The following is a 25,049-nucleotide window of genomic DNA, read 5'->3' as shown; positions in this document are numbered from 1 at the left end:
CTCCATAAAGCATCCAAAAACCTATTGTTTACGAAAATCACGTTTAAAATCTTGTTCTGTGCAATTACACATAACACATGATCTATAATTAGATTATTGGGTCCAATTTTATGTATACGATGAGCAATACAAAGTGAGATCAGTTACCCTGGCATGCCTAATTGCCATATAACCCAATTACCCATAATGTTGGAAATGTTTAAAGCATTTTCAAACATGCAAGAGGATGCTTAAAGAGTGCTTGATGATCAAGCTGGCTCCTATTAGTCTTTGAAGTGGCCATTATGTTGTAACTTAAATAAATACTTCCACCTTGAAAGGCCTTCTAATGGTTTGGTCTCCACTACATCACACTTAAAGTGGCCAGTGTCCTAATGTTCAGCGTGGTCCTTTTCAATGACACTGAGCATCAACCACTGGATTCATTTGTGCTTTTTCTCCCCACTTCCTCTGTGCAGTTAAGGGTATCGATGCCTCTTCAGAGCTGGAAAGCTTCTTTGCCAAGAGGAAACTGGATGACAGTGAGGGACATGCAGCGAGCATTGCCGAATACCTACAGGATACCGTTATCATTTACCCAGAGGACCCAGAGGAGGGTACACGACTGGGCACACCAGAAGCCAACGGACAAGACGAAACTGAAAATGGTAGGCATTAAATTATACATACAAACAAAAACATGTTGTTAGCTGCAATCAATTTAATTTAATTAACTTTTTTTTTTTGCTAATTATTTTTTGTGGGCAAAATGCATATATTTGGTTTGTTAATTTTTTTTTTTTGAATGCTATTTGAATGAAAGCAGTAAATGCACTGCTTTACCTATCGTTCTCCCATAGCCTCATATGGCAACTGTTTGTCCCACATATGCTATTTTTTTTTCTTCAATCCCCCCTCCTTCACTCTGTACGCTCTTCAATTTTGCCCAGATCTGGCACTGAGGACGCCAGATGCCTTTGCCCAACTGTTGACCTGCCCCTACTGTGACCGGGGCTACAAGCGGCTGACCTCCCTAAAGGAGCACATCAAGTACCGACATGAGAAAAACGATGAGAGCTTCCCCTGTCCCCTGTGCAGTGACACCTTCGCCTACCGCACCCAGCTAGAGCGCCATATGGCCACACATAAGCCTGCCAGAGATCAGGTGAGACGAGGCCTACCTCTATCCGTACCCACACTCAGTACTTCCTCAAGCTTTTTTAGCATTGTAGAAGTCTGGGTTCATTGTGAAAGATGCTGTATCTCTCATTCTGAGCCTGTTTACTTGTCCGAGGGAAACATGTTTCGGCCTGTAGATAGCTCCAGCATTGAACAAGCTCCTCCGGAAGCTCCTTAATACTCAAATCCTTCACACCGGAGCCACAGCTGTGCACTGTCATACTCCCCTGAGTGTCCGCCCACAGCCGGCCATGTGTGGGCTGTTCTAGCACATTGAGTCCTATAGGCCTGCCCGACTTCTCGCATCAGCTGTTGGAAAGGAGTCAACTCAAAAGATGCAGGGAAAGCTGATGTTATTTCTGCCTTTTGGGCTGGTCTCAACAAGAGCATGCTGTGAAAAATGCAGTGATATGGAATTATTTTGAAAGGAAACTCTATATTGCTTTATTACCGAAGGAAAAGGTCTGCTTTTGATGTGGTAAAAGGGCTCTCAGTTGTTTGATAGGATTATGGCAGGATATCCCGCATTTAGGCTTTCAACTTTGAACTTTAAGCAGACTTGGGCATGTTGGAAAAGAATTCTGAATACTTGCCTTGCACGCTCATCTTACTGGCTGAATCACACTCACACATATGCACGCATGCATACACACATATGTGCACCTCTTCAGACTGAATTAAACACGACCAGATGGCTTTTTTCCTGGTGATCTAGAGTATCCTAATCCTTAAATGACTTTAAGTGTTTGTTTATTTGCTCTAAAGAGGTATTTTCCTGAAGGCTTTGAACATTGATTTCTAGGTTCACCTTGCTAGGTTTAGTTTTACATTTCATCACGTATATATTTATATATATATATAAATATATATATAAATATATATATATATATTTGCATACACTAAAATGGAAAGCCCAGTACACATCTTGAACTAGCCTGTGTGCATGAGTATGACTGAACTTTTGAAGAAAGAACTTCACAGTACTGTACATAGTGACTATTAAACGTGCACTTGTGGACACCCACACATTTTTCACAGACCTTTTGTGTCTGTGTGTGGGGTGCAGGGTGAATGCTGTTGTTTTTGTTGTGCATCTGGGACCCACATTTGAATTTCAAATGGAGGAAGAGCACCTACGTTTAACTTTGAATGGTGAATACAGATGCAGCCTACACTGTTTTAAGTAAACCCAGACAACAACTGTGTAAAGTGTGTAGATAACAGTTTACCGAATATGGTACTAGAGATAAAAGGCACCACCAATTCATGTAAACTGTATGCAGAAAAACAATCTGAATAATCATCTGAATAACTGTCGCTACAGTAACTTTGGGCAAAGATACCTATAGTAAATACAATAAAACTGTTGTATGTGTTTAATTAATCAATATACATAAATATTTATTTTAGCAACAGAATCAATTATATACCCTTTTTTTGTTTTACCTGTATTGATTTCTATACTCTTTATCTCCCTTGCAGCCTCAGTTGCTAAACGAAGGGGCTGGCAACCGCAAATTTAAATGCACAGAGTGTGGCAAAGCTTTCAAATATAAGCATCATTTGAAGGAGCACCTCCGCATTCACAGTGGTAAGTGTTTCTTTGAATAATATGTTAAGAACCTCCTTTCATAAGTGGCTGTGAAAAGAATGCCAATAATGTATATAATTTTATTTCATATGTCTCCAGTTTGCCTAATGGTAATTCAGTGTGGTTTGGATAGCCTGGATAGATGATGAATATTTAAAACCATAATTATATAATTATGCCAGAATTATTTTTATTGTAGGATCTCATCATCCTGCTATCAATCATTACATTTATTGATGGGATGGGGGAGGAAGTTTAAAACAATTATAAAGTAATTTAATGAGTACAATATGTGCATCAGGAATCAAAATAACTCTTTTATTTATGTATTTTTTTGTTTTTAAGGTGAAAAGCCATATGAGTGCTCCAATTGCAAGAAACGCTTCTCCCACTCTGGCTCCTATAGCTCCCACATAAGTAGCAAGAAGTGCATTGGCCTTATCTCTATTAATGGACGGGTACGCCATGGAGTCAACAGCAAGCCTGGCTCATCACCAAATTCTGCTGCATCCTCTCCTGGCAGTCCTGCCTTAGCTCAGCTCCGTCACAAACTGGAGAACGGCAGGTCCATGAGCCTCCAAGACCCATCTGCTCACCCAGACATCAAGTCAGAGCCCATGGACTTCAATGAATACCGTCTTATGATCGCATCTCAACAAGAATACGGTGGGTCAGGAGCCTTTCTCAATGGCGGTGGTCATGGAGGTAGTCCTCCAGGGATGCACGGTTCATCTCAGAACCACCCACAACATCTGGGCATTGGGTCAGATTCTCATCTGTTGAGCTATCCAGGCTTCCTCAACAACATGAGTGAGGTTCAGAAGGTTCTTCAGATTGTGGACAACACAGTTTGCCGGCAGAAGATGGATGGCAACCCTGAGGAGATCTCTAAGCTCAGAGCATACATGAAGGAATTAGGCTCCCAGATGGAGGAGCAGAATCGGGTACTGGCTTCTCAGCAAGGCTTCCTTGGTGTTGGTCACAACAGTCCCACCAAGACCATCATTGACTACACACTAGAAAAAGTCAATGAAGCCAAAGCATGTCTCCAGAGTTTAACAGAAGATTCAAAGAGACGGCCTGTTGATATCAAAAAAGAAAGACCCAGCCATGCCATGGATCTTCTATCTGAAGATAAAGCACAGGAGAGGGATGCGCAGTATGCACCATTCTCATGTCAGTACTGCAAGGAGACATTTTCTGGCCCTATTCCATTACATCAACACGAGCGATATCTCTGCAAGATGAATGAGGAGATCAAGGCTGTCCTTAAACCTAATGATACTATCCCAACTGGCCGCAGGGGATTTTTTGGCTCAGAGCAGCAGACTGGAGTGATCCCCTCATCTCTTGAGAGGAATGCCACCAGCCCAGTCAACCCCTACAAGGATCACATGTCAGTACTGAAAGCCCACAACACTGAGCACAACTCAGAAGAATTGAGGAAGATCTCCCTGGCGGTGGGTCTTCCTCAGGAGTTTGTGAAGGATTCGTTTGTGCAATGGAAAGCTCAATCTCATCATAACATCTCTAGGAAAAGATCTCCTCCCCCTGAACAAAGTGGAGAGGTCAACCATGGCTTGAGCAGAGAGTCAGCATTTGCCCGGTCACCCGTTTCACTAAGTCAATATGGTGACTCAACAGCAGAGAGCCAAGCCATTACCAATGGGGATTCAGGGCACAAGTTATCCAAACCGCACCATTTTAGGCAGACCAATGAAAAGCCGATTGACTCTGTGGACCACTTGAGAGGTGAGACACCCTCACCTTTGAATCTCTCATCATCATCATCCAAACACTCACATAGCAGTTCGTACACCCCTAACAGCCTCGCTTCTGAGGATGCCCATGGAGAACCACTGGACTTGTCTTTGCCAAAACAAGTTTCCAAGGCAGAACGGAGGCCAAAACCAAATGGCTTTTCTGTTGACCACACTATCAACTCCTCTGCACGTGAACTAGGAACAGAGCCGTTAAATCTGGCCCACATAAAGAAGGAGTTCAATGGGCCCAACAGTTTGGGCAATGAAAATCAGCTGGAGAAAAGCTCAAGCCCTATCTTTAGCATAAACCCTTTTGGTGGCGGGCACATGTACACCTCGCTTCCTCCTCATGGAGCATTCCCTCCTCCTACTTTCATGTCTACAGCTCAAGCCAGCATCCCGGGACTCAGGCCCTACCCAGGGTTGGATCCCATGAGTTTCCTTCCACCTATGGCTTATACTTATGCGGCAGGAGCAGCTACTTTTGCTGAGATGCAGCAACGCCGAAAGTACCAGCGGAAACCAGGCTTCCAGGTAAATTACTTTTTTTGGTATCAGGAAAAATAATTCCCAGTACATTCTTTTTTTGTCTTAACTCAACTTTTTTTATTACCAATCACAATATTATCATGTTTTTTGCCAAAGTGTGATTTATTTAAATAATTAAGAAAAATAAATAAATTAAATCATAAAAGTGTGTGTAAATTATCAAAGCTTACTACTACATCCTAAAATATTACAGAATTTCCTTGCTCTGTTACATATATGAATTCGTACAACTTTGTTTACTAAGCTGAGAGAGCTGAGTCAAACCATATGTCCCCCTTTTTTGAGACATCTTCTAGTTATAAAGGCTCTATACAGGTTATAGAGATAAGCTCTGTCCAGACTTGGGATCAAACATGGGGCAGGGGCTGTCTCTTCCTAGGTGGCAGGTTAGGATTAGGATTTGTGGCAGGTTAGGATTGTGTCAAATGTGTCTAAAATCTGTTTCTATTTGCAGGGGGAGCTACTGGACAGCGCAGGGGACTATCTGTCAGGGCTAGAGGACCTGACAGACAGCGAGTCGCTGCTCGCCCGGAAGAAGATTAAGAAGACTGAAAGTGGTATGTACGCGTGTGACTTGTGCGACAAAACATTCCAGAAGACCAGTTCCCTCCTAAGACACAAATATGAGCACACAGGTATATCACATTTAGACAACTCTTTTTTTTTTACCCTCGTCCATCCCCCCCTCCAAGTAATTCCCTTTTACCACATTGTGTTTTTTTCTTGTTTCTTTCATTCCTTTCCTGCTTTAATTTTTTTCATACCTACTTTTTTCTGTCCATTGCCATATTTTTGTTGTACATTTCAAACCCATGAAAAAGGTGTAACGGTTTTCTTCCTTTTGACAGGCTCAAAGGGGAAATATTTTAAAATTAGCAGGTGACACCAATGCTTTTTACAGCTATAATCCAACTAAAATGTACAAAAAATTTAGTTACCACTTGCACACACAACCATTTCTCATATATGAATTTTGTACAATGAACCTCAAAATAAATCTCACAAAGCTTTTAATTTGAGCATTTGGACCACCAGTCGATATGGAGACACATAGTCGGTGCAGTTTTGTTGGCAAGCCAACATGGCGCAGTATGCCAGGTGTGTGAAAGCCTGATGTGTGCTTGGCATTTCTACGCCACAATGTGACCTACCCTCATGGGGGACTCCTCTCTTTCACATGTTTGCATCATCCTCACTTACATTCTTCGGCCGGAATGCATAGAGAGGAATCTGCCGTCTCGTCTATTTTTGAACTTGATGAGGGGAGGTGGGGAAGGGGACCATCTCAAGTATGGCTGCTATGGAAGGTGTTGCAGGCATGCCAGGGCTATTCATGGCCAAGAATATAGTACATCTGTTCATGTGCTTGGTGCTGATGGCGAGTGTGTGGGTTTTTATGGCAAGTATGTTACTGGTGGAATGACTGAATGCCAAATGGCAGGTCCCTCCTACTTCACTGATTAGAGTAGAATTCATTTCCTATTTTCTGAGAGTAAACAATTTGAGCCAAGTTGGCAAGAGAGGAAGGTGTGCGGGAGGTGAGGCGTTTGGTGTATGCGTTACACAAGGCATCACGAGGCAAATGTCTTATCTAAGCATTTTCGAATCCCGAGACATGATGTCATAAACTCTGTCAGGGATGCTGACTGCCTCACTTTCACCTTGTGCGGCATGGAGCGATAATCACCTGATCTTCTTGGCTGCATTCAGAACAGTCACAGACAGCCTCAGAATAGCACCTCAGGACTGTGGCTTCCCCCTCACCTCCCTGCACTGTTTTGGTAACATCTAAAATAAACCCGGGGGATTTGTCGAAGCTCGATATGCAGTGGTTTTCAGTTAGGACTTTGTTTAGCTTTTTTGTTTTTACCCAAACTAATCCTAAACATGAAGATAAAAAACTTTTTTTCTTTTTAATATAATACAATCATAAGGTACAAGCAAGGAGGGATATGTGTGGTTACTTGAAACATGTGTCTTAGCAATATGCAGTAAATATGTTTTTTTTTACTTTTGACAATTGACAATAATGCAAACAATGTATTGAAAAAAATGTGAAGTTTGTGCATCCTCCACAGAAATTGCTTTTTATATCTTTAAGATGTTATGGATGCTGAGCTAACCTGTTGGCTCCTTTCTCTTTGTGTCTCTGCAGGAAAGCGGCCTCACCAGTGCCAGATTTGTAAGAAGGCCTTTAAACACAAGCACCACCTCATCGAGCACTCACGCCTACATTCAGGCGAGAAACCCTACCAGTGCGACAAATGTGGCAAGCGCTTCTCCCACTCTGGCTCTTACTCGCAGCACATGAACCATCGATATTCCTACTGCAAACGGGAGGCGGAGGAGCGTGAGGCCGCCAAACAAGATAACCACGACAATAGCGGACCCTTGGAGCCCACGGAGCTTCTCATGCGCCGGGCTTACCTTCAAGGCCTCGGGCCCCTGGGCTTTTCGGATCCAGAGGACCAGACAGAGGACATCACACGAGAAAACACCATCTTGAGAGATGGTTCTGAGGGCGGCACCAGGGAGGCAGAGGAGGCATATCCGGAAGTGACTGACAGGCAAGAGACAAGGTTGGCTGAAGAAGAGGAAATGGAGACTGAGGGGCAGAGATTTGACACTCGGAGCCCTGATGGGACAGCAAAAGTTGAGAAAGAGAGCGAATTAATGGGAGGGACAGAGGACGAGAGCTCAAAGGAGGGGAAGTTAGCGAGCAAAAAAATTCCTGACGGCGAGAACGAGGATGCTGATTAACTACTGCATTTCGGAATAAGCTTCCTGTATTCTATGTTTTCTTTTTCCCTCAAGCTTGCATCGCGCTCTTCTTCCACCCTTTTGAAGGGACTTTGAGCCAGATTCTCATTTGTACCACACTGCCACGTCTTGGTTATCTGAGCGTGCGCCTGAGGCTTGCACTCGCCGATATAAAGAGTGGAACTCCAAAATCAGGCATCAGAAACTAGGCTGGAACATGAAGGAATCCATATTATGCAAAAATACAAGTGATAACGATTGTCAGAATAAAATTAAAAGAAAGGTTTTTAAATTGTACAGAGTTCTCAGCCAGAAAGCTGTGCGGTGCTGATTTCCGTATAACTCCTGTGTTTCATTGTGGTCGTAGCACAAGCCTGGAAATTGCACTCTGAAAAAAGAAAAGTATTAGAAAAAAGGAAAAACAAAAAAACACAAAAAACAAAATGAACAAAAAAACTCTTAGGTAAAAAAAAAAAAAGCATTGCCTATATGTACTTATACTGCGCTTGAAGACGCAGTAGTGTGTCAGTGTTATATTTCATTATCACTTACTGTGATACCCTTGGTTTTACCTTTCTTTTCCTGACCAGCCATCCAAGTTTTGGCGTCTCACCATGGCTTTTTTTTATGAAGCAACTTTAACTAAATAATACCTATATGATTCTTAAACGTACAAAGTCTTAAAGTTGGCCAGGGGTGGATGGAAAGAGTTTGGGTAACTGTAATGACGAAGGCTCATTGTATGAGGCGACGTCAGAACCCCTGTGTTTTTTTCGTTCGAGAAAAGCCTTATATGCAAACCCTTTCACCTGTGTTTTCTGCAAGTGCCATCCTTGTACAGTATAAAGCGAAGTCAACTAGTGTTCTCTTTGCACCTGCTTTAGTATTAAACAAAATATTTCACCTTGTCGTTTGAAATACCTACGTCAGTATTAGTATATCTAGACTGCAGTTGTTTAGTTTACATATTGTTTGTGCAATTTTCTGTATTTTTTTTTTTAAGATCATCTGTCAGTATTATCTTGGTTTGTTTTGTTTTGTTCAATACAAAATTCATTTTTATTTTAAACTACCATTTTATTTATGTGACTCATTTTATATTTCCTAATTATATTTATTTCATACTGTAGTGTACAGTATTATAGTTCCTTGATATAGATATATTTTAGTAAATAAGGATCCTTACAAGTGGAGCAAATTTTACGTAAAGAGAGCATTTATTGTATCTGGAGCGATTGCTGTGAATTGCTCTTCATACTACACTTACCTGATGAAGGAGAATCTACAATTTGGGAACTTTTGATACAATATTGTGAAAACACTGTATTTTTGACTGAAAGGAAAAAAAAATATTCCACTTTATTCATCTTATTTGTTTTTCCTTTTTTTCCCTTTTTTAGCTACAGAAATAAAGGGGGGCTGTGGTTGTTGGGATTTTTTGAAATGTCTGTTGAAGTATAATTTAATTTTTAATTTGTAATTTCTCTTGAAAATGACCTTGCTCGAATAAATGTAGCCCAATTTAATTTTGAAAGCCTGTGTAACATCTCACTTAACAAGTCACTTCAATTTCCTCACAATCTGACAAATATCAATTAATTAATTATTTTAAGTGCAAAATAATATTTCCCATATATTCAGAGGGGAAAAAATTAAAATAGTTGGCAGTTTAGTGTCTTTAATGTATGTGTGTGTGCGCACGTGTGTGTGTGTGTGTGTGTGTGTGTGTGTGTGTAATAAGTAGTGTCATCCATGTTATAAATCACCTCCGTAAACTGGAGAAAAATAGCTATCATGCATCAGACTTTAATATTCCCCGGTATCATTTTCTGTGCTATCATTTAATTAATTACTGGAACCTTTACCTTTTGATGTGGATTACACATTGCAATATAATCCACCTTATCAAAGTCTCTCACAGTATGATAGCCTTCTATTAGTCTCTTTGAAGTTGAATGATGTTGGGTTGCGCTAAATTAACATCAGCTGCAGGCTGCCAAACTGGCTGTGAAGTCTCGACGTTGGAACTCTAAGGAGTTCCATTAACCATGACCTTGCTAATTTTCTCAACTCACATACTCATCTCAAGTTTAATTTTCAAGGAACTATTCAAGACACTTTTCTCCCGCAGGGATGTACAGTCCATTTCATTTTAGAAGCTGAGGTTACTGTATAAAAGAGCCCTATCAAATTGAACTGCATAGTACTTATGCATAAGCTACATTCTTTTTCGAAACACATTTTCTCTGCTGTATAAAGTCTGATGGGTAATGTATAATCTGGAAAATAAATGCATAAGTAGGAAAACCACTTAAATGTGTATATGTTCTGACACTGAGTGATAATATTTGGGACACTTTCCATAATACGAAATGCAGATTACATTTATTGAAGCAGCAGTGTAATTGATCTGGTCTGAGACTGTAGCTGTGGCCGTTTCCATTCAGGTGATTATCTGAAGGGACTGCTGTGAGTGCTGTTGACCACACTGTACTTTACCTACACTGATCTCTGCACACAAAGCACTTATTAAACACAAACATAAATAAATAAAAGACCCAGTACATTTATGACAGTTATTAAATATATTAATATATTATAAATCCTGAATTAAATCCTGAAATAAATATGTATATATATTTATTATTCTGCCATATTATATATATATATATATATATATATATATATATATATATATATATATATATATATATATATATAATAACCAATTAATTATGCACCTTCAATAAATAAATATTGTCAACTTTTAGTTACCAACATTTACCATTATAATTGTACCATAGGTATGGTTATTACACTTGCTGTAGTATTAGCACCACTCGCATGAATAAAACAAACAGTGATTCATTAAAAAAAAGTTAAACACTGTTTGAAGGATGAATAAACAAGCTTTGTAAATAATTGAAGATCATAAGAAAATGCCACAACAGTCTGTCAAAATCCTTTATGGTCATTAGATGGCCCAGGCCGATCAGCTGGACTACCAGCTGGTGGGTCAGAGATCAACCTTTTAGACCTTGATCAAGCTGGTTAGAGTTAGCAGGCTACCTTGGACCACAAACCAGCTGCCATGTTCTAAAACCCAGTGTTTTCCAGCATAAAATTACATTTATCTCGACAATTCCACATTTATTGCAATAAACTTTCTAATATCATTCTTATATTACAAATTGTGAATTTAACAAAAAAAAAAAAACTAAACTAAACAAAAACAAAAAAACGCGTCCCACGTCTGCGAAGTATGAAGAATGTGCACATCGTGATGCCTGCAAACGACTTTACGGTAACAGCGCCGGGGAGCGTGCTGACGCTCAGTGACGTCATGACGTAAACACGCACGCTCTTTAAGGAAGAGGTAAGACTGAATTAAACACGCGATTCTATGTAGGTTTCTGCCTGGTTAACTGGCTTAAAATCTGGCTACCGGTGTTTATCTAACGGTTAATTAGCGGCAAACATGAATCTGAAATGTGCGGTGTTGTAGTCATCGATGTGTGTCTTAGCGTCTCTTGTTTTCTAAACGAAAGTTCAAATCAGTTGGTTCTCAATGCTGTGTTTGTGATGTGAATCAGTTTTGAGAAAAACAAACAAACAAGCAAAATTAAAAAAAAAAGAAAACAAAAGAGTAGGCGTTGTATGAATGCAACGTTTCACACCAGTAAGTTAAATTTAATTTGAAATGATTAAACTAGATATACAATTCAAAAGTAGTATATAGCGACATTATGGTTGTTGAACACTTTTGGATCAATTACACCTATCGTTGATCTGCTAGGACACTTGAGAAGAACTGACTTCATACAAAAAAGAGAAATTAGCTTATTGATATTATTTTTGTTTTAGAAAAGTGGATATATTCTATGGTATTCTATGGTGTTGTATTTTATTATCGCGCTGAAATTAATACATTTAAAAATGTGGTTTTATCTTTCTTTTTAGAAAGGGATTTTTGGCTCAAATAAGGAGTGCGTTAAACATATTTCCAGAATTGTTCTTTTAGTAATTGTTCTAATAGTAAAGTGTTTAGAGAAATATTAACAATAATGGACAAATACAGTGCATGCAGATAAGCGAGACAAATAAATTAATACAAAATCTGATCCATTCAAATATTCCAGTAGTCCTTTAATGTATTTTGACTCAACAATATTTTACTGAATATCACAGCATTTGCTCTAAATGCTGGAATATGATACAAAGTAGTTGCTTCAGATCTTAATTCGCATGGTTTCAACTGGACCAGCTGTGTTTTGCTTGAAATGAGTCAGAGAGAGGAAATGAAGAATGTAACCTTGAAATGTCACAATGCCTGGTCTTGAGATTTTTGTCACCAGTTAATGCATTGTGTTTGATCCATACTGTTGTATGAGAGAAAAGATATACTTTTAAATATCTCTTGTAAATTTTAAACACATTTGATCTTCCCTTTGCAATTATTTTGACAAAAATAACAGCAAAAAGACAAAGATAGGCAGCAATTAGGTTTTTTATTTTATTTTAGTGTACACTTATGTTGATCTGTTTACCTATTTGATAGGTCTTAGTCGCAGATATTCAAGTCCTTTCTTTTTGGTATGGAATTATGTGTGTAACAGTATATGGCCCATAAATGAAGGAGAACCTGTGTGCTGCATTGCACTTTAAGCAGGAAGCATATCTTACCCACGTATGGAAACACGTAGACATGGAAAGCTAATCTGAAATGTGGGTATTTTTGGTAAGATAATAACTCATTCCAGTAATCTGTATAGATGAGTATTTGAGTTCGAAATTGTAATTCTCGATAATGACAAAAGAAAAATTCAGCATATTTTCCAAATGCATATTTTCTCTTGTAGCTAATACCCTTTTTCAAATAATGTCATCCCCACATCCAGTTATATTTTTGCCTGTTTGAGGTATCTCTGACACAAAATTTTCCATTTATTTCACTTTGAAATAATTTCTTTTGAGTTAAATTTTTAGTTGTGTCTTGATAGTTCAAACAAAGCTCTTTTGAACTTCATTTGATCCACTTCATGCCTCCCATGTCTGTGATAGAAGCCATATTCTGCCATCTTATTAAATCTCAAACAGTAATAGACACAATTTTCTTCAACTAGACACATGAAATTAGCCCTTTATGAAATCTGGAGGAAATTTTCTTTCAAATGACCTGTTCAGGAATCAAACGTTTAGCTTTTGTCTCGTTGTATCAAGCCAGTCTAATTCAGAATGCTGTAGTCTGTCACCTAATTGTCACCCATAAATGATAAAGAATCAGGTTAAACTCTTCAATTCATGGCACATGATTACCGTGCCCGCCGTTTGGCTCGCTTCATCTCCGTCAGCCGAGTGTGCAGTGATTAGCATGTAAGCGCTAGCATGTAATTACAGAGCAGCTTCCTTTCCTTTAATGATTACCGTTAACACAAAGCCTCTGACGAGGTGAATGAGGACACGGCTCACTCTATTAAAAGACAGAACAGACACTTGGATGGTCTGAAAATTTAATTCGTTTAAAATGTGAACTTCCTCTAGCTTCTCTAACGTGAGATCAAAGACATTTATGAATAGTACTTTGTGCCCTCGGTGCGTGTGGTGAACCTTCTGAAAGTGGCAGTGTCAGTCTAAGCAATTCGAATTAAAAGGTTTCAGGAACAAATGACTATCATTTTACAAGGCTTAATAGTGTTTTAGTTGATTGGGATGCCACTCAGTTCAGCAGAGGCTGTCTGGAGGTTGAAGAATGTGTGTTGGCAACGTTCATTAGACCAGTTTGTTAAACACTATCATTGCAGAAAAGCTTTTTTGACACACTTGTTTCAAGCCGCTTGAGCTGATGAAATTTTATAACTCGTGTTCACTAACAATTAGAAAGAAATGGAAGTTAGGATAGTTGGAACTTTTTTTGTTAATTAGCCTTGCATTTTACCTCATCCTGTTTGTTTTTGACAACCCTTAGGACATATAAAAGTTTTCACATCCTAGGCAAAGTGGAATCATAGCCGTAGTATTTAGAAGGCACAGTATTTGTTTGTGAAATACAAAATCATCTGATCTCTTGGATTGCTTTAACGTGATAGAATGGCAATAGAATAACATGATAGAAAAAACTTTGGCAACTGCAAGCCATGCAAACAGCTCAGCATCTGAATTTATAAGCACAGTGAACTCTGAACGAGCTCCACAGTTTGCCCACTCATTTGTGACCCAGACGCTATGTGATGGCACTGATATTTTTTCCCTCTGTGTGTAGGTTTCACTTTTTTAATTTGAGCAGACACAATGTTGCGGAAACAATACGTGTTAATATGGTGTCTGCTTGATCTCCTATTGTGCACTTCATTACAAAACATGCCTACCAACTCTCATCTGACTCGTTTGACCTTCAATATGAGCATCTCAGTGAGGTACATGGGTCAGTAATAAATAGGAGTGTTTGCGATAAAGAAAAAGGAAGCATGTCTACACGCAAGTTCTTAGAAATGTGTTAGCATTCAATTTCCTTGAATATGTGTGTGCATTCTATTAATATTAATATGAATATTTTTAGTACTTAACCAACAAAATGCTTTTTTTATAATAATTTCAGGAAGGTTGAATAGGACAGGTTTTTTGACATTGTGCATGAAATCAATTTGCTTTTAATTTCGAAATTAAGAGGGTTGTGTAAGTCATTATGCATACATTTGAAAAAAATATAAATGTTTTTTTTTTTTTTTAAATAGTTGGTGTTTTACTTTGGATACAATTCAGATGCAGAACGGTCAAGGCTCGACCTCATGTTGTTTCCTAGTATCGCTCGAGTCTAATTTCAAGTGATCAGCCGTGGCTTTGGTCTGCTGTGTGGGAGTACATAATCGGATGTTTCATTCTGGCTGAATTAGCCCTCCAGAAAGACCACATCACTTTAAGGCCTCCTCCTGCCCTGTCAGAGTCCATCGCGGGTGATGACGCAAACACACACACATTCACACACGCATACACACTCAAGACATCCACGGATGGCTAGAGGCTGTTAAAATGAGGTGTTGAGAGTTGGCTCACACGCTCCAGTGCGCCATGTTTCTGGGTGCTTGTCACTGGGCAGTGCCATGCTATCCGCCCCCCTGTACTGGCACTTATTGGTGCCATTGGTAGAGTCACTTTTACTGATGGGTTTAATCGTCAGGATTGGTACTGGCGCTTGATATGACGTCCTCGTGCACTGCCCCTGCGGATGTATCAGCTGCATCCCAGTTTTTTCTTTCGCTTTTTTTTTCCGTATTCTGAGGCTGCGTCTCTCTAAAACTGCCTCTTCCTCAGTATTTCGAGAGCCAAAGGAAATCCTGTATTTCATCTGGAATAATGCAGATTAGATAACGGCTTGTCTCTTCAGGGGAAAAGTGTGTTTTTCTATGAGAAAGGAGGAAGGAATATCTATGTTTAATTCTCTGGGTAACCAAATGTACCAGGCCTGTATGTTAACCCTATAAAGCCTAATGTATCATGATTCACCTGCACATTTTTAAGTCCTGTATTAAAAACCTTGCAGAGAAACCTGTTGTACACAATCTTCTGTATGCCTTTATGTTGTTTGATTTATTTATTTATTTTTGCAAGTGATTGGCCTTTTTTTATTTAAAAATTGATATTATGTTGTTCATGTCGGTTATTTCTCCTAACCATCAATCAACGATCGTTCACCATTTAGCCAATAATATTGGGCTACATTAAATTAGATTTAGATTTAGATATAGAAAGGTCTGTGACTCGTTAAAATACTAATATTTGTTTTCTGCTGGTTTATTTTGCATGCACAAAAAGCAAACGACAGAAAACAAGGATTCACGTGGTCATATCATATTACATCATGCACCTGTAGCACTTCTGCGAGCGGAGAAAGACATTATAAAGGATGAATAGGCCTGTATGAAAAATATGTATTTTACTTAATCAAGAAAATGGAAAAAAATAAATACATTTGTGTTCTGTATGAACAGAGAAGAGAGAAAGTGACTTTTTTTAAAATTGTGATTATCTTATTACTTAAAGGAGTAGGTTAGTTGTTTCTAATGTTAAAAGTAAAAAACTAATTGTGTGAGATTTTATGTGGATATTGGAGAGTGGGTGAAGTAGCCTATATAGCCTAATTAATTAATTAATTTGGCATTCAAATACATCACAATACATCACAAATATGGAAACATTTGATTTTGTGTGGAATGACAGACATGACATTAGTAAAATTTTGTTTTTGCCTAAATTAATTTGTTTTGGCTTGTCATTCCTATTGGCTAGCGATAGCGTCTTACAGTTCTTTTCTAATTACTGATAAATTGAAAAGATTTGTTTCGGAGTGGAGGAAACCAAAATAAAATGATAATGTAAAGAACTGACTGAGCACTAAGTTCCGGCTTCTTGGCTGACTTCTGACTCGACGTATGATACAACTTGTGTTGTTTGTCGAGTCATAGATCAGCCAAGAAGCTGGAACTCTGTGTTCCCATGAAATAATAACTGTTAATTATTTATATATATATATATATATATATATATATATATATATATATATATATATATATATATATATATATATATATGTATCTGTGCATTTAAATGAGTAACATGCAGTATATTTTATTGTACAGCAATTTGTTCTTTTATTTAGTATTAAAGTTAAGTATTTTGTTTTTATATGGTAATGACTTGGCAAAAGGTTAGTCATTTATAATAGTATTAAGCATATAAAATGTATTTTTCATGCTGCCTTTAAAGGTAGTTTGTGTAAATCTGTAGAAACTGAATCCCCCAATTTGGTTTTGTTATATGGCATCTCATTGATTGGAAGGAGTCAACTCTTACACAGGCGAGCCTTTTGAATGCAGTCGAGCAATGACTCAGCATCCATTGACAGTCATGATAGTGCTGCTTTTAGTCGATAGGTCGGGCTCTGTGGGGTTTCCCTTCTGCATATACTGTGTGGGGGTCTGAACGAGGCAACATTAACCCCTCACTTTCCTCTCCATCTTGAGGGCGATTGCTTTTCACGCCCTACCTGTGTAAAATGGAGGCACTGAGGTAAAAGGGTAGAGGTAAATCACTGTGTGAGAAAATCCCACTCAGTACATCCGAGCGATTGGAAAACCCCAGCCTTTCAGGTTAGATGCTTAAACCTACTTAAGTTGTTAAATTTCCAGTTCCCTGTCGCAAAGTTTTGATTCGTTTTCACAGTTCTGCTTGCTATAATGTGCTGTGCTCAGCAGTGTTTATCACATGGTTGTTTACATGAAAAAAAAAAAGCATGATCAATGGCCTCCACAAGGTACCACTAAAATTCGTAGAAGCAAATTATTATTATTATTTTGAATTGTCTCGAGTGCCTTTTGAGAGCTTCAACTTTCATTTCAAGTTTCATTTCTTATTACAGTGTTTATCGAGCTAAATTTGGAATTTTTGCTACAAGCTAACTACATAAAAATATTTTATAAAGCTATTTAAAAAGTAGTTAGCTACTACAAGTTGTCAACTACATTCAAGCTATGCATAATTTGCAATTTATTTACACAAATTAGATGTATTTATCTGCCACATAAACAGCAAGGGGTTTCTGAATGAATGACTCACTCGCAATAAAAAAAAAAACCTATACAACAGTTGCAAACATAGTGATATTACGACATTGACAAGAAAACTTAAAATGTCATGTAGGAACGTTGAATCTTTTTTTTGTTTTGTTTTGTTGATTTTTTTTTTTGGTCTGAATGAACCAGTTAATGGTAAAATGTATAAAATGAATCAGACTTAATTTAATTGGTAACGCTGCTTGCAGTTAATTTTCACCCGACTCTTTAGTAAAACAACATTCAAATTAAGGAGTAAATTTCTAAACGATCAGCTGAATTTTTTTTTTTGTTTTTTTGCTGCTTAAATCATTATGCATTTCAGTTATGACTTAACTGTGACACATATATGATGAAATTCTATGTGATTCGGAAAGTACTGTACGTGGGTGAATTTTGCCAGTGCGATTATTATTAACACCCTCTCCAATACGTGGTTATTAATCATAGGTTATTATGGTCTTCTTTTTAAAATGTGAGTCATTAAATTTGGTGTGTTATTTGTTTTTTGTTTTTTTAACTCTACAGTTATAGCTTGAATCACACCAAATTTCAGGTTTGGTTGGGCCTTTATCCCAATGAGTGTGCTCTTGCTGGAGGCGTTCTATGGCGGCTCCCACAAACAGCTGGTTGATCTTCTCAAGGAAAGCGTTGAAGACTGTGTAAGCTTCACTCTGCCTGCAAAGAAATGGCACTGGAGGGCCAGAACTTCTGCTCTGTACTTCATGCAAGCAGTTCCAGCAAGTTCCTTGTACAGGTCAGATAAATATTTAAACATATATACTGACATACCATTATTTTATTGCACAAACATGTATTCATTGCATTGCATAAACAATGTGCCATTTACCACAATTTGCATGACCACAATTAGACATTTGCATGACCTTAAGTGTTTTTAAATTAAGTATAATTGGTGATTAACTCAATAGTCTGTTCTATTGTACCTCTATATGTCAAGCATTTGTCATACCCCCAGTCCCTTACTTTAAAGCCACGTAGCTGTGGTTTCCTCATTACTGCAAAGCATGGCTAAGGATATTGTTGCTATACAGCTCTGGTGTATAACCAAACTTGCAGAAGCAAGACTTCTACGTGCAGACATATACCAAATACTTTTCCGTACAACTTTCACAAAATAATCGGAAGCATTTTGTGTTTATGTGTTTTTTAGCTTAAGGGTTCTCTTAGAAATGTAATCAGGAGAGGATTGTTTTGGGGTTATATTTATTTTTTATTTTACTAGAGCCTGTAACACTAGTATTCTCTATTTTCTATTCAATATACTTGTTTTCTTTTTATTTAATACAATGATCCTCTAACACTAACATTTTCTATTCTTTTGACTTTTTTTTTTTTTTTATAAAAACACCCTCTAACACTAATTCTCTCTGTTCTTTTTCTATCTGCACCTAACTTTTTACTAATCAGTGACAATTGTCTAGTTGTGCTTCTGCTATTTATTATGGATTTAGAGCATTTTGGCTTACTGGCTTAAAATTTATCTAGTTATTATCATCTTTTTAAAATGTCTCTGAGGCTTTGTTTAAGAACAACTGTGCAGTGTGGTTTGACATTTTTATATTTAATACTAGGAATATTCTTAAAAGTCAAAATCCAAGTTTGTCAAGGTGTTACTGGTATATGTGGGTATACAGTTTGATCAGTCACTACCTCTAGATGAAATAGCTGATACAAAATGAACTCCAACGCTGAGCTCATAACTGTGCCTGTATGGGAACCTGAGTCACACTTTATAATAAGGTTTAATTTGTTCTCCTTATTTCTCATTAGATATTAACAACAGAATGAACAACAGGTTTTTTTTTTTTTAATTAATGAGCATTTAGCTGTTAATTTAAGTTAATGTTAATTTATACTATTTCTTATATAACTAATATACTGATTATAAATTCATGTTCAATATAGCAACCGTTAATTTATACAACTTAAAATGTGAAAGATGTATATGTGGAAATTAATATAAATGTGTAAAAAAAAATGCTGCTAAATTATTTTTAATTCTTATTTCATTATAACTTATATATTAGCTAATGCTGACCAATCAAACCTTGTGGTTACCACAATCAGAATATTTTTACGTCGCATTGACATTTTAAAATTGCAAGCCTGCCTGCAAACAAAATGCATGGAGAGATTGTACACTTGTTTTCGTATATCGCTTAGTGGTACTCTGTGAGGTGTTGGTTCATATAAAGTTTTTAAAACTGCATAAACAAGGACACAAATACGTTTAGACTAGGATCCGATTGGGGACTTTCTTGCTTCCTTTTAAGGGACGGAGAAACCGCAGGTGGGTGGGGGAAGCCCTGAGCATTCTCTCAGCTGCAATCTCATCTTGCTGCACTCGAAGTTAAGCAAAAGTCAGAACAGGCTTTTCATTCCTAATGTCAGGTATCAAATATGCACAGTCATAACCCTTCACGTGTCAATGACCTAAACGCACTTTCAAAACTCATCTGCAGCTTGCCCTTATGAGAGGGTCAAAAACTCTCAAAGTATGTGAATGCGATCAGTTTCAGATGGGCAATACGGATCATCTCCTACTTCATTCATGCTTGCCAAACATACAGTAATAATGAAAAGGTACTAAGGCAATTGTGCGCCAAAAGCAATGCTTGCTTCTCCAGATCGGCACCTTTGATGATGCAGTTACAAAGCTGACTCAGCACAGAGCAGCTTGCCCACCCACTGTGTCTCTTATCTTTCAGGTTCTCACAAAGCCAAAATGTCTGGTTTGGTTACGGTTAATAGTTCGCCCTGGAAAAAGTCAGTGGGCGACAGTTACAGTTACGTCACAGTTTAATGAAAGCCAACAATGACTCCTGTGAATGATTGTTTACACACACCTTGGATGAAGATTATATCTATCGAGTGCATTATATCGAGATGAGATGTTTTAAGCACTTTCCGTTGAAATAGATTGAGTCAGATTTAGGTTTGGCATTTGGTGGGCCCTGAAATTGCTCATTAAGGTTTATGCAACGATACAGTTTACCGTCTGCTCGCTTGCTTCAGCAATCACATCAACTGGACTGACCTAAAAAGATTCATCAGACTCGAGTGTCTGTCCTCACCTCCAGTTCAAAGGGAGCCGAAGTAAGCCTTCCTGTTTCATTAGTATTGGACACACTCCACTTGACAATTTCAAGCAGGAAAGCAAGTCTAAAAATAGTAACTTCTATCATCTGGTTTGATTTCAGAGTTGTGTGCGAGTTAGGATTTGGGAGGTGCTGTTTTGCGCTCGTCCTGATGGAGTTGAGGAATAGAGACGTAATCCTGCCGCACAGTTACAGGGGCACGGAATGGTAGAAGTTGCCCCTTCACGCTGATCTTAAAGCAGTGTGATTGGTTTTTCGTATAGTTAAGATTAAGAATTGGTTAGGGGGAGCTGGTTGTAGATTAGCATAAAAGGGACACTTCTGACAGCGACAGAGTCACGGTCGTGAGGCCGCGGGCTCCCCACATCAAAGAGACTGGCGAGCGGGCTGCAGGGTTAGACTGACAGGCGATGGGGGCTTAGAAGAGGGGGCTGGGTTCATTTAGGGAGACCAGAACTGAACTTCAAAGCCCTTGTCCCATGGCTCTTAGCACATACAAGGGCAAAATCTTCAATGGTCCCCTACTTGTGTATATAACATCTTAAAGGAGTGTTCATTAACCTCAATAATGTTTCTCTCAGCATGGAATGTGCAGAGATTTCTGTGTCCTCTTGTGTTTCAAATTATGATTTTTTTTCATTTTCAGTTCTGGGATTTCATATTTTACTCTCTGTTGCAGGCGTCCTCAGCTTTAGCTGCAATTTTTATGCATTCTGCATTTCAAAAGGACAACTTTTTATTGTTAGTTATATTTAGTATATGCGCAACTGTTCAAAAGTTTGGGTCGAGTAGGATGTTTGCTTTGAATGAAATTTATCCGTTTATTCATCAAGGGCAATTTATCAAATGATAGTAAAAGTGTTACTTTGTGAGAATAAAGACTGAAGTAACAGCTGCTTAAAATTCAGCTTTGCCAAAGCAGGAATAAATTGCACTTTTAAAAATAGAAATACATATTTTTTAATTGTAATAATGTTTCAGAACATTATTGTTTTTACTGTATGTCTCTCTCTATATGTAGTACCTGCTGTTAAGTGTGAAATAAATTAAATTTTTTGGAATATATGCATGTGTATAGTTTTTTTTTTTCACATTACAACAGGTTTTAGTGGTCAGAACAATTATCAGTGCTTGGACCTGAGTGGCAGCATTAATATTCAAGTAACGGCATTGCAGCCAGCAAACTAACGGTTCCTTCTTTTATTTGTTTTTTCCTTTCTTTGTCTCACAGGGTTTTGTTCACCAGCTCTGTACTCAATCTTGCTGAACTGGTAGCCTTGCGGCCTGATCTCGCCCATCTTAAGAAGGTCCTCTACTTCCATGAGAACCAGTTGGTCTATCCAGTTCGCAAGAGCCAGGAAAGAGACTTCCAATATGGCTACAACCAGATCCTCTCATGGTAACAACAGAATCTGATGAACTTTACAGAAGTACCTGTGGTAGAAAAACACGTTAGGTTCGCTAATGTGCTAAATATTACACATGCCGGATATTACAAATTTCTGTTTAAGCAGTTTTTATGTTTTATAAGTGTGGATTCTTGACTAAATATTATGGCAGTAAAATGTCGAAGTAAGATACAGTTTGCCAAGAACCAAGTTACTACAATTACTATGATCAAAATACACAAACAAAACTTTAATCTCCCATATTATTAACTATAAATAAATAAATAAAATTACTAATAATAATTAGAATAGAATGTAATAATTAGAAATTTAAACGAGAAATTTCCCAGGTTTTGATTCGCAGAAAGCTGGTCATCTATGGAAACGAATATGTCTGTACAGTCAGTGTACAACAAGTACCATTTCTGTACCAGACTAGATTTTAATTCACAAGAGAGACAGTGTGTCTGATACAGAATAGTTTATCATGTGCGTTACTTGGCATGATGTGATTGGTTAATTATGGGATCGTATAATGGTGCTCTAATTCTTAAGAACTCGCTGTTTTAAAGCCTAATGTCATAATCAATCTTGATGCTTGAAAGAAAGGGTTTTAAGAGCTCTAATTGGAATACATTGTGATTGTTGTCTGTCAGAGTATCATGTCAATAATTCAAAGGCCCTTTGCTTGCTCAACTTTATTAACGTGGCAGAACAGTGACACAAAAAAGCGCTCAGCTCCTCTAATTCACTCTCTAATTGAGCGCAATGCAGTGATTGATTCTGGCAATTGGGGTTAATCAGTGTGCCTTTTAAAAACATGGTGTGTTTGTGTCTGTGGATTCTAATCAACATGTATTAGATATTTAAAGTGACTAGTTACTGGAGACATTGGCTTTTCATATGCCAGTGAAGTTTGCTTTTCAAAACATATGCTGTTTTTAATAACACTCACATTGGAGAATTAATTAGGGAGCATTATTGTGACAGTTTGACATTTTGTGGCTTTGTTTGTCAGTATATTTCATCCTTCGTCATCTGAAATATCAATGTTTTCCCAGTCTGGTTGCGGATGTGGTGGCGTTCAACTCTGCATTCAACATGGAATCTTTCCTCTCCTCCATCTCTACCTTCATGAAGACCATGCCTGACCATCGACCCAAAGATCTGAACCGACTCATCCGGCCCAAGTGCCGTGTCCTTCACTTCCCGATTCGTTTTCCCGATGTCACAAGGTCTGTCCTTATGTCTCTCACCCAGTCTTCTAAGGATCACTCCTCCACTGATTAAAAAACGTGCTAGCGAGTTCACTCTTAATCCGCCCCCAAAAGCTGATCGCGTATGCAAGCATGGTTAATGGCGAGTGGGCAAAGTTGTGTAAGAAAGTGATTAGAATAGACAGCTTTAATATCCTGTGTGGATCACTTGACACGCTTCAGCTACAGATACGTGCTTGCGCTCGGGCACACATGCACGCACATACACAACATGCCCACTGGGACAGGAAGCCATTTCTTTGTGTTATAGTGTGTTTGATTGTAGATGATGTAGATATTTGTGTTTGATGTTGCTGTGTTAATCTGCTGAGCAACCGTATAAAAACCGTAGTATAAAATGTAGTGAGGGTTTTTACTCATCTGCCTTAAAATCAGCAAGTCAAATAGAAATCCAAATAGGGTTTAATTGCCCAGGTTATAAAAATCCACCATGTTCTCAAAATAATTTTCAGAACATTTTTGCTAATTTGGATGCAAGCAACTTAGATACAGCATACAGACTCTTTAATTATGACCCTTAATCATGCATTGGATTTTAGTTAGTTATCTTGACATAAATAGCATTTTTACCAATTTAAAATAAAATGTTGGCTTTTAAAATTGCTTGATTAGAGGACAAAACCAACTAAAAGCAAATATTTAAAATGCAGAACACTCAGCCATGCTTGATGCCCTTGTGGTCTCAGTCGTTGGTCCCTGAATTGATTTTTGCTTTTTTGGGGAGCACACTGCTACATTTATCACCCCTGCAGCTTTAAAATCTCACTGTGCTGTGTGCTTCGTTTTGACTTGCGCAGTCTAGATTGGCTTCAGAATTTGCCTCTCGAACTGTCGTCTTGGATCAGCAAGCATGGGTGGTGCTTTTTTCATCGCCCCGTTCCAAAGCAATGTCAAGAGTAAGTCGGCTAGAAGCGACTCCACGGAGGGGCCTGCTTCTTATTAGATTCCTAATGAACAGCAAGCAGGACCCGAAACGAGTGGAACAATATTGTTAATTCATTTTGATTCAAGGCATTCTTGGGTTGGCTTATGTGTGCTGGTTTAAAGATTAGAGAGACTGTAAGCATGTAGTGCATACCATTTCACATCCTCCCTTACTTGCAAAGCAGTCTTTGTCATTTTCATGTGCACATCATTATTGAATTAGAAAAATGTGAAAAGTCGTGGATTGGTTGCAAAATTAGTCATAGCTTTCATTATACAAACAAAATATAATGCTGAAGAGGTCAGTTTGTTTCCATTCAATGTAAATCAACATATATCATTATATTATTACACTACATAAAATCGAATTGGATATTAGAATTATAAATAAAATGCAAATATAAAATAATCACTTGAATAAGAATTTCATGTTTTTTATTATTATTAATTAGCTCTGCACAAAACGCATGTCATGTCACATATTAACATTACATCTTTCTTTTTTTATATGTTTGCAGTCCATTATTTTTTGGTCTTCTCTTTGTTCTTTCAATCTGTATATCTAATTTGTTTATCTCCAGGTCTGAGTGAGGCATGTTTTACATTATCCCTCTGATGCACGATTTAGTTTTTTTTGCATTAGTCAGTAGATTCTTGGTTGACAAAATCAAGATTTTTAATGCACACTTAAAAGAAATATCCAGCCGCTTTGTGTTTTCAAGTTTGTTTTTCAGGATTTAGAAGAGCCAGACCAGTGTACGCCACTGAGGTCACGTTTCACTGTTCTTCATCACTAAAACAGCTGTGTATACTTTGCTGTATCTTTTTGAAATGCACCTATATGGATATCATAGCTCTCCAGTTTTGTTTTTTTTTTTTTTTTTTTTTATGGAATATAATTGCAGTTGTGTT

General features: G+C 37.9%; 2 protein-coding genes across 14 annotated transcripts in view; both read left to right on the top strand.

Moving 5' to 3' along the window:
* zeb2a (zinc finger E-box binding homeobox 2a) overlaps positions 1–9,355 on the top strand; it is a 48,035-nt gene extending 38,680 nt beyond the window's left edge. For 5 of the 7 annotated variants that reach the window (XM_043248071.1, XM_043248073.1, XM_043248072.1 and 2 more), the window contains 6 exons: positions 459–647; positions 930–1,144; positions 2,641–2,749; positions 3,095–5,046; positions 5,516–5,696; positions 7,217–9,355. In XM_043248071.1, coding sequence (XP_043104006.1) covers positions 459–647; positions 930–1,144; positions 2,641–2,749; positions 3,095–5,046; positions 5,516–5,696; positions 7,217–7,821 — 3,251 coding nt within the window. In that variant the 3' untranslated portion in view covers positions 7,822–9,355. The remainder of the gene's footprint in view (positions 1–458; positions 648–929; positions 1,145–2,640; positions 2,750–3,094; positions 5,047–5,515; positions 5,697–7,216) is intronic. The other 2 variants (XM_043248076.1, XM_043248075.1) reach the window with 1 other exon arrangement.
* Positions 9,356–11,147: 1,792 nt separating this feature from the next.
* Positions 11,148–25,049, top strand: part of gtdc1 (glycosyltransferase-like domain containing 1) — a 103,831-nt gene continuing 89,929 nt past the window's right edge. For 2 of the 7 annotated variants that reach the window (XM_043248386.1, XM_043248388.1), the window contains exons 1-3: positions 16,458–18,183; positions 21,780–21,947; positions 22,998–23,171. In XM_043248386.1, coding sequence (XP_043104321.1) covers positions 18,005–18,183; positions 21,780–21,947; positions 22,998–23,171 — 521 coding nt within the window. In that variant the 5' untranslated portion in view covers positions 16,458–18,004. The other 5 variants (XM_043248384.1, XM_043248385.1, XR_006251743.1 and 2 more) reach the window with 5 other exon arrangements.

This window comes from Puntigrus tetrazona, chromosome 9 (genome assembly GCF_018831695.1).
Source record: "Puntigrus tetrazona isolate hp1 chromosome 9, ASM1883169v1, whole genome shotgun sequence".
In the NCBI taxonomy this organism is placed as follows: Eukaryota; Metazoa; Chordata; class Actinopteri; order Cypriniformes; family Cyprinidae; genus Puntigrus; species Puntigrus tetrazona.
The sequence above is the reverse complement of the archived record's forward strand: the minus strand, read 5'-3'. Positions and strand labels throughout refer to the sequence as shown.